The sequence below is a fragment of the Vipera berus genome (genome assembly GCF_964194415.1).
Source record: "Vipera berus genome assembly, chromosome: 1".
Lineage (NCBI taxonomy): Eukaryota > Metazoa > Chordata > Lepidosauria > Squamata > Viperidae > Vipera > Vipera berus.
Genome location: NC_138202.1, coordinates 299,618,101 through 299,627,658, shown reverse-complemented (window position 1 = coordinate 299,627,658; position 9,558 = coordinate 299,618,101). Strand labels below are relative to the sequence as shown.

At 40.1% G+C, this 9,558-nt stretch overlaps 1 protein-coding gene across 1 annotated transcript; it reads left to right on the top strand.

Annotated features, from left to right (window-relative positions):
- The first annotated feature begins 4,455 nt into the window (after positions 1-4,455).
- SAYSD1 (SAYSVFN motif domain containing 1) lies at positions 4,456-9,224 on the top strand. The gene is made up of 2 exons (XM_081315553.1): positions 4,456-4,698; positions 8,260-9,224. Exons 1-2 carry the CDS (start codon positions 4,567-4,569, stop codon positions 8,593-8,595), a joined length of 468 nt encoding a protein of 155 aa, XP_081171679.1. The 5' UTR covers positions 4,456-4,566; the 3' UTR covers positions 8,596-9,224.
- Positions 9,225-9,558: the final 334 nt, after the last annotated feature.

Here is a 9,558-nt window from a genome sequence, read left to right as displayed (position 1 = left end):
ATAAATGGGCTATAAGGGTCAACTCATAACAAGTTAATATTCATTTGATAAAATTGTCTTTATAAAAAAAACATATCAATCATTACAGACCTTCTGAATGGAGCAAGAGGAAATTATACAAGTTCTCTTTTTAAAAAACTGGGGAGATTAGGATAAAACTCCAAGTAAATTATGAGTGATTTTACAATAAAACTGGTTTCTTCTAGGGCAATGTTCATAATTCATTTTCAGAATATATAGTTCTTTGTGTGTTCAGAGCCAAAGAGGAACATAAAAAGAAATTTTCCAGTGCCAGAACCCAAAGACATAATGAAAATTCACTTTCTAGAGTTTTCCAATCAGTTCAAATTTTAACATAATTGTTTGCAGATGGCAAATGTGGGATATTTCCTCCCCTGCAAACATTAATATTCAACATATAATTATGCATTGATTCAAAATGGTCTCTGCAAAAATCCCCAGACTTCAGGCCAGTTCAATTTCTAGTTTCAGAATTAGACCTCGGATTTCCAACAGAAATGAGTAGCCAAATGTTTTGTTATGAAATACTACTGAAGAGAAGTCTTAACTTTTAAAATCTGTACATATTGTCCTTGGTAGCAATGTGCTCTCCTTAACATATGGAAATCTGATATGAAATATCCATAACATCTGTTCAGTAAAGAGGCAATACAGGCCATCTTTCCAAAGAAATCAGAATAACTTTTTCTGGTTCCTGTAGAGCACTGTTTCTTAGAACAAAAATAAACAAAAATAAATGGCTTGTGTCCGGGATATTTGAGGGAACACTTGCTGCCGGCATGAAGTTCCCTTCGTCCTGTGTGCTCCCACAGGGAGGGCCTTCTCAGGGTGCCGCCGGTAAAAGACTGCCGGCAGATAACACCTAGGGAGAGGGCCTTCTCTGTGGGTGCACCTGTCCTTTGGAACCAGCTGCCTGTGGAGCTTAGGACTGCCCCCGACCTTCGCTCATTTCGCCGGGACCTGAAGACCTGGCTCTTTGAGCTTCCCGGCCCAGGCTGAGAGTTTTAATTGGGGTTTTTATATTTCTACTTCAGGGACTGAATTTAATCATTTTTAATTGTTTTTTTTAATTTTTGTATTGATGTTTTAAACACCTTGTAAACCGCCCTGAGTCCTACGGGAAAAGGGCGGTATATAAATCTAATAAAATCTAAATCTAAATCTAAATCTTGCCTTAAGTTAAGGCAAGTGTACCTTAACTTAAAGAAAAAGCAAACTCAGCTTCTTGCTTGCCAAGCATAACTGAGATGCTCACCTCTGTCACCAAAGAGCAATAGTTATTTATAGTAGCCAAGAAGATGAGAGGCCTGGGGTTTTGCTCTCCTCATTCTCTTTCTCTTGGACATTCTTTTTCTTTCTCCCAATGCCACAAAGCTGAAATATGAAGAGGATGAATGTGAAATGCATGCTGCAGAATTGGGCCAGAGATCTATTACAATTGTAATACTGTCTTCAGAGCCCATATTCTACAAAAGCTGATTTCCAGGTTTGCTAGTGTTAATGGTGGTTATGGGTTGTTGTTTTTTTGTCTGTTTTCTTCCAGCCTACAACACTGCATACTTTGTCCAGAATAAAATACAGATCTAAAGTAGCTGGATTTAAGAATTAGAAAAGGGCAAGGGTGGGTGGATGCGAGGTGACCCATTTCTTCTTTGTTCCAGAATGCTAGGTGTAACGTTATTCACATCTCAAGCAGTCAATACACAACTCAAACTTTAAAACAGACTCTAAACCACACATCATATAGTCTAATATTTTAACTTTTCTATTTCTACAGTACCTTATTCTCTGATTTTGGAACTCTCACCTGATGAAGCATTTTGAAAAACTCAGGTTTTACACTTTGGTGGTGATATTTAGGTTGTTTTCAGTAAAAACATAGAGTACTTACACATTTTGGAATTGTTATTATTTATTACCTTGCCATAATACTTTAAAGGACTGGGCTGTTTGAAGTAAACTTGCCAAATCAGTAGAATCATCTGGGGATTTCTTTATTGTTAGCAGAAGTGGGTGCAGAAAATGGTTTACTATTTCCAATATGTCAGACCTACATGACTAATAGATCTATCAGGAGCCTGAAGAAATATCATACCATGTAAATATCTCATTTACTTCCCTCTCACTTAAATCTCTATGCAAGCAGCATCGTAAACTATGCTTTTAGGTGCAAAGGGATCATTGTAATAGTAGTAATTTTACTTACATTCCTGAATGATTATTCAATATACCATTTCATCCAAAAGGATGGAAAATGTTTTTTGAGTTTATGGGACTTTGCAGCATTTTGCTTTCTGAAATCAGTCAGTGTACAAATATGTTTGTGAAATGTCACTGTTTAAACAAATAGTGGTTCAATAATTTTCTTCTTAGTTTTGTCAGATTCAAAAGAATAATATTTGATGTTCACTCCTAGCAATAGTAGTAAAAAGCACAGATTTGTAACACTTTCATTAAATAATATTTTGTTAAAAATGTAACAACTTTTATGCTAAATCAATTTCTTTAAAGTGCTGGTATTTTTGTAGCAAATAGAATGTACAACTTTTTTGTAACATACAATTTTTTAATTGTATGTTACATCAGCTCCTCTGAATTGGGAATTGAGAAAGCCAAAAGCAGCTATTTATTTCTATTTTACCTTTATTATTTTTGCAAATAACTCAAGGTGGAAACGCATCCAACACACCTTCCTCTTCCTACTTTCCCCACATCAATTCTGTGAGGTAAGTTGGGCGCAGACACAATGATTGGCCCAAGCTGTTTTATTAGCATCATTTAAGAATTCAAAATATAGTGATATGCGTGTCACAGAGGAAACAATTCCTTAATATATTGAATGGATCAATCTGTCCTGAAGAAAACAAATTAAATCTCTTCACATCATTAATATCATTCCAAAACCAGAGCTTCAAAAGACAAGCACTTAAATAGTTTTGTCTTTGACTGGGCTAAAAGCCCACCAAAGCAGTACACGAAAGCAAATTAATTGCTTTCTTGTCCTTTATCAGTGCAGTTACGGAAATCAATAGCAAAGGATGATGTCAACTGATTTCTCAAGCTGCTCCGACAGATTAAAAAGCCAGGCAATAATACAAACATGAACTTCAAAAATTTCTGGTGCTTCCAATCTCCCTAGTATTGAAATGAAATGATTAAAAAAAAAGAATGTGATTGATGTGTTAACCTAACATTCAGGAAAATGTTATAGGGCTGAGAGAAAGTTACTGGCTCACCCAGTTAGCTTTGTGCCTAAGGTGGACTAGAACTCACTTCTAGTCTGATGCCTTAAGCTAGAGGTCCCCAACCTTTTGGGCACAGGGACCGGTTCTGTGGAAAGAGGGTGCGTGGTTTGGTGTACTGACTGCATCCCAAGGATGGGGCTTTGCTTGTTTGTGCGGACCACTTGCTGGCATGCCGGGCCTGGTAATGGTCCACGGACCGGTGGTTGGGGAATCCCTGCCTTAAGCAACAACAACTTTATTGATTAGCCCTTGGGCCATATCAAAGTGCAAAGTTCCAGCAACAAACCGTCACCAAAACTTGATAAAAGCAATCCAAAATGGAATTTGATAAAACACAATTTAAAATGGAATTAAAATAAAATACAATTTAAGATGAAATAGTAATAAAATACAAACTAAAATGAAATTGTAATAATGTACAATAATTTAAGATATAGACAAAATATGATAACATTATATTCCGGAGTCGCCCTTGCAATCTACTGCAATCAGTCCCACATATCCCTGCCTTAAGCATTACTCCAAGCTGGCTCTCTAACCCATTCTGTAATAAGCACACACATTTGGGCAACACTGACATTTACCGCACAGGAGCTCATTCGAAGACATACCCTTAGGGCAGGGGTCTTCAAACTTGGCCCTTTTATGACTTGTGGACTTCAACTCCCAGAATTCCTCAGCCAGACACGCTGGCTGAGGAATTCTGGGAGTTGAAGTCCACAAGTCATAAAAGGGCCAAGTCTGAAGACCCCTGCCTTAGGGCTTTTGTTTTCTTCTTACTGTTATTTGCAAGAGAGTTGTAAAGGGAGGAAAAGAAAAGGGATCTCTGCTGACCGCCCTCTTTTTGAAAACTGGACTAGGGTAACCTTAAAGAAGAGAAGCTGGCTCTCCTCGCGCTCCAGGGACAGCGCACAAGTAATGCAAGCGAGGCCAGCAGCAGTTTACTCCTTTGTTGCCCCTCTGGGGTCGCTCGCAAGAAGGCCAAGTTGCTCATCAAGCGGAGAGGCAGAGGCAACCAGTTACTCCTCGAAGTACAACTCACAGCCGCCTCCAAGCGTCCCGCCTTTCGCTCTCGGGCTGGAAAGCCGCGTCACGTTCCCCGAATAGCAGCCGGTTTACGGGCGGCCCGTCCCCCTTTTCCTCTCTCCGTTGAGTCGCTGAGCCGCCCAGGGGCGGTCCTCTCTAAGCCGGCCATTCCACTTGGCTGTGCCCGCCTCTTCCGCCAGTGAACGACGGCGGAGCCGACCGGGCGCTGTCGGCTTTGGGCAGCGGCAATTGTTCTCTTTGTCCCCTCGGTGGGATGGAGCAGAGGCTGGCCGAGTTCCGGGCGAATCGCCGCACTTCCAGCCCCCCGACTGGCCCTGCAACCTCTTCGGGAAAACCTGCCGCCGCTGAGGCCGGGGAGCAGGCCTCAGCCCAGGCTCCGACGGAGGTCGGTGCGTTTCTACGCTCCGAGAACGGTGGTTGCCAAGTCCCCCTTTGCTGTTTCTTTCCCAGTCCCGCAGACTTGGGCGACTGGGCCAGGCGCTTTTCACAGCTGCTCCCTTTCTCCTATTGGAGCAGGGGTCTTCAAACTTGGCCCTTTTATGACTTGTGGACTTCAACTCCCAGAATTCCTCAGCCAGCAAAGCTGGCTGAGGAATTCTGGGAGTTGAAGTCCACAAGTCATAAAAGGGCCAAGTTTGAAGACCCCTGTATTGGAGCTACCAAAGGCCGGCTAGTCCTAGGATGGCACCTTTTCTGCATACGTGAAAGGGGCGATCTTGCGCATAAGATAACTTTTCACGCTTATAACCTTGTTTCTGGAGAGAATCCAATAACAACAGTGCCCAGACTTGTCTAATTCCCTCCCCCATCTACCTTAGAGCTGCCTTAAAAGTCTCCCTTACCTGGTGACTGTGTCAACAGGTAGTTGATAATGGACAGGTAGACGATAGCACACATTTTTGCTGGACCTTTTTTTTTTCTTTTCACTTTCCCAGTCATCTTTGATTCCCTGGTGGTCTCTCCAGAACTAACCAGGTCCAGCCTTGCTTTTTTTTTTTCAGGATCAGTACACGTCAGCCAGGTACTGCCACCTTTTGAAATTGTCTTTCCCTGTGGTTTTCCCCAATGCCAGTAAAAAATAATAATAATGGTGATTGTGCCTGCAAAGGCTCCAGTTGGAAATTGCAGAAGTCATGAAAACTTGCAATTCTTAATTCTTCTGCATATGCACATGTACTTGTTTTTCTTGCAAGGGGGCTTCTGCTAATTCTACATTTCATCCAGAGATACAAGAGGAGTGTAATGCTGTTCTTCCCTATTTAGTTGGGACTACATCTACACGTAACTCTGTGAGGGTGGATAGGCTTGATTGCTAATAATTTGCCTATGGCCAAGCAGCTTGGTGAGATGTGAATCTTTTTGATACAGTTATATTTCATTCATTGTATTACTTTAGCTATTAAATGTGTATTGTTATGGTAAGAAAGAGGTGTTGAGACCATGTGTGCTTGTGAAAACAGCTAGGTGGCATACTGTAGTTTCTTGGGATTTCTGGCACTGAATACAGGTAGTTCTTATCAGCTGTGGTCGATAGTTCTTGCCTGTTTTTTAAAGGAATCTGATCTAACGCCTACTATAAGGCCTTTTGCCCAGACATCTTAGATGGTCTGGTTTTATATAGCATTTTTGTCTTTTATAGATATTAGTGTCCACAGCAATCCGCACTATTACACAAAACATGGTCACATGTCAAAAATGGTGTCCTGTCAGTCTGCAGGAGATAAGTACAGTGGTGGGATTCAGCCAGTTCACACCACTTTGGCAGAACTGGTAGCTAATTTTTTGTTGCCCAGGCCCACAATGGACTTCCAGAAGAGGCATCACACAGAGAACCGGTTGTTCACATATTTGAATCCCCCCACCTGATAAGTATGTAAGTTGCTTCCTTTGCATCCGAATGTCATGTGTGGAGACATTCCAAAATCGTGGGCATCTGCATTTCCACTTGTTTTATTGTATTTAATCTTTATTAGTAGCTCTGAGAAGCCACTGCTTGGAAAACAAGTTAGCAAAATTTTAAATGAGAAGTTGTGAAAGGTTTAAAGGCACTGATAGTCTATTACTTAATATTGGTGGCTAAAAGGATGCTGAATGAATATAACCTTAGCCTTGTACTTGATTAACGCTTGTCCGGCAAAAAAGTTCATGACTATTTAAATAATTCATGGTTATTGAGCAGGCAAGTAAGAATCAGATCTAAGGCCTGTTGTTTTCATTATGCTATATACCAGGCATGTCAAACTCGTGACGTCACCTGACATCGTGCAACGTATCACGACTTTTTCCCCATTGCCGGCAATGGGGTGGGCGCGGTTTCGGGATGACGCGTCTGGCCCGTGCGCTGGCAGTTTGACATGCCTGCTGTATACTATACTATATACTACATATTTCCTTATGAAATGTTACTAATTAGTGGTGGTACTATATATTCACTTCTAATGAGCTGTTACTAATTAAGATGATTTTTCTTGGTAATCTAGCATAGGTCCTGTACTTCCTGTAACAGGAGACTGAATTTAATTCAGAGTTGTAGAGAAAAGTGGTAATTCAATTTAACAGTGTGGCTACCATGCAGTTTTAAGTTCTCAGGATTTTTTTTTATAAGTGCTATTCGAGAAAAATGAACGTGACTATTTTCCAGTGGCATGCACTCACTTATATGGAATAAATAAATATTGGGAGGAGGGCCTTCTTTTGTTTAATTCCATGTGCTGACCTTGTTCCTCCAACATGTTAAAATTGCGTCAGTGGAATGATCAGCGTATCATGGGAACACCAATAAGGGGTCAATTGGTCCAGCCAACTAACCCCTGAGGTTTAAAATGGAGCCAATTTCGCATAGGGTAGAATTAAGTCCACTCACGCAACTGTGCTATGAGAACACCAAAACCCAGTCAGTGGCTCATTTTGTTTAATTTTTTAAGAAAAGAAAAATCCAAGCCATTCCTTTAGAGCAGAGGTCCCCAACCTTTTGGGCACCAGGGACCAGCTCCATGGAGAGAGGTTTTTTCCTGGACCAGAGGGTGCGTGGTTTTGTGTGCTGCCTGCATCCTACAGATGGGGCTTTGTTTGTGTGGACTGGTTGCTGGCATGCCGCAGCCTGGTACTGATCCATGGACCAGGGGTTGGGGACCCCTGCTTTACAGAATTCATTGCAAAGGCCTGACAGCACAGACCACACCTATGAAACGTGAATGATGGTAGCCAACCAAATAACACCTGTTCTGTGGGAGTGGTTAGCAATTGAACAAAACCTTGCTAGTGCTTTTCCAGTGCCAGGACTTGTGGGAATTCTTGGGAGAAAAATGAAAGGGACTCTGTATATCCCAAATGGTTAAACTAATTTCACTTGGAGAATGCAGTTCTGGAAATAACCTGGAGGGCTTTATAGGTAGAAACCAGCATTTTAAGGACTATCCCCAGGCTTATTGGTAGCCAGTGCGGAGCCTATAACATAAGATATAATGTGCTTCCAATGCTGGGTGTTAGTGAACACAACTAAAGTTCATTGCTAAATAATACTATCAATGAGCAATTAATTATGTTAGGTGTGCCTAAGGCTGGTAACTTAGTTTATACCTTATATCTAAAAATGTTACCTAAAAGTATGAATGGCTTGATGAGCAGTCAAAGTCAGCAGTTGTTGGCTTATCTGTAACTGATGATGGCGTATGGAAGACCGCATTTTCGAATGTCCAAGGAATAACAACTTTAGAATTCAAAATTGAATGATCAGTACAGAACAATACTGTACACTGAAGTGGCCTGATTGTATAGAGATCAAATTTAAGGTCTATTGGAAAACAATTATATGAAGGAAGAATGAAAGGATTAAGACCAAGGGGCAAAAACTGAGAAAGTTGCAAGTACATTTTTATTATGCTTTTCAGCAAGGTCATGGCAATCCCCTCATGTATAATCCAGTTGTTTTTATTTTATTTCCCAGGAATCCAGTCAAAAATCAGAAAGCCATGAGGCCCACGTCATTACATCTCCTCTGCCATGGTGGACCCATTATGTACTAAAGAATGAAATCTTTCTCAAGTTTCTTCTCTGGTTGGTCCTACTTGGACTGTTTGTGGAACTGGATTTTGGTTTGCCCTATTTTGTCTTGTCTATGTTTTATTGGATCTATGTAGGAACTCGTGGTCCTAGGGAAAGGCAGCCTGGAGAAAAAAGTGCATATTCTGTGTTTAATCCTGGCTGTGAAGCTATCCAAGGAACCCTTACAGCGGAACAGTTTGAGAGGGAATTACAGTATCGGCCTTTAATTGAGAGATAAATAGGACTAAAATTCATTATTGTGTACTTAACGTGCCCATGAATTGGAGTGAATAATTTGTCTGTTCAATTTCTTGTGATATTCTGCAACTTTTTGTTTTTAAAAAAATCACCTGCAGTTGTGCATCCTGTTTGTAGTGTTAAGAGAAAGGATGGTTATCTAAAGACATAGCCAAACATCCATTGTTAAGCTCTTTGAACAGCTGGATAGACAAATAAAATGAAGAAAAACTTATCCAAATAGTTGTGTGTGTTTCTAATGAGAAGGCTTGGAAACAATGTCATACCTATAACTATTAGGATACTGGAGCCTAAAAATTGTAAACGTGGTACTTGCTCCATTTTCTCACAAAGTAGCCTAAGAGTATTCAACAAACTTTCTTCCACTTTGAAGTGGAGAGTTTAATCCAGATTAGTTCACAAATCAAACTAGGTTATATTGTAGTTTAGCTTAGTACGTTAAATAAACTCAATTTTAGAGTCATACCATCAAGGCATTTTTTAAGTCCCCATGATTTAAGTACGGTATGTTTACTTGTATGAATTTATCTAGATTCAGTTTAGTGTTAGGTAATGTACTTTATATCCATACTGTGCCATCTAAATATAGTATCTTTTGAAATAAACAAGAAGTAACAACATATTTATATGTTACGTATTTATATATTGATCTTTACAAAGAAAACTGATTTCCGTGTTCTAATCTTAATGTCATCTATATTTGACACCAATGGAGCCATTCTGCAATACGGTAGCAGCCTGATATGGAAATACCTCGTTTTTATTTGTCTCAGTGATAGGGTATAGATATTTGCATATCATGTATAATTTTCATCCAGTCTAGACTGATTTATAAATTTGCAGGCAAGACTTTTGAAATTCAGCAAATTTATTCAAGACCAAGTATACAGTACTGGCATTTAATGCTAACATTCTAATCAATATCTATACAGGGCCAAACGTA

Excerpts from the sequence above, each read along its gene's own strand:
- SAYSD1 (XM_081315553.1), top strand. The coding sequence starts at position 4,567 with ATGGAGCAGAGGCTGGCCGAGTTCCGGGCGAATCGCCGCACTTCCAGC. Across the intron at positions 4,699-8,259 it reads CAGCCCAGGCTCCGACGGAG|GAATCCAGTCAAAAATCAGA; the intron begins GTCGGTGCGTTT and ends TTTATTTCCCAG.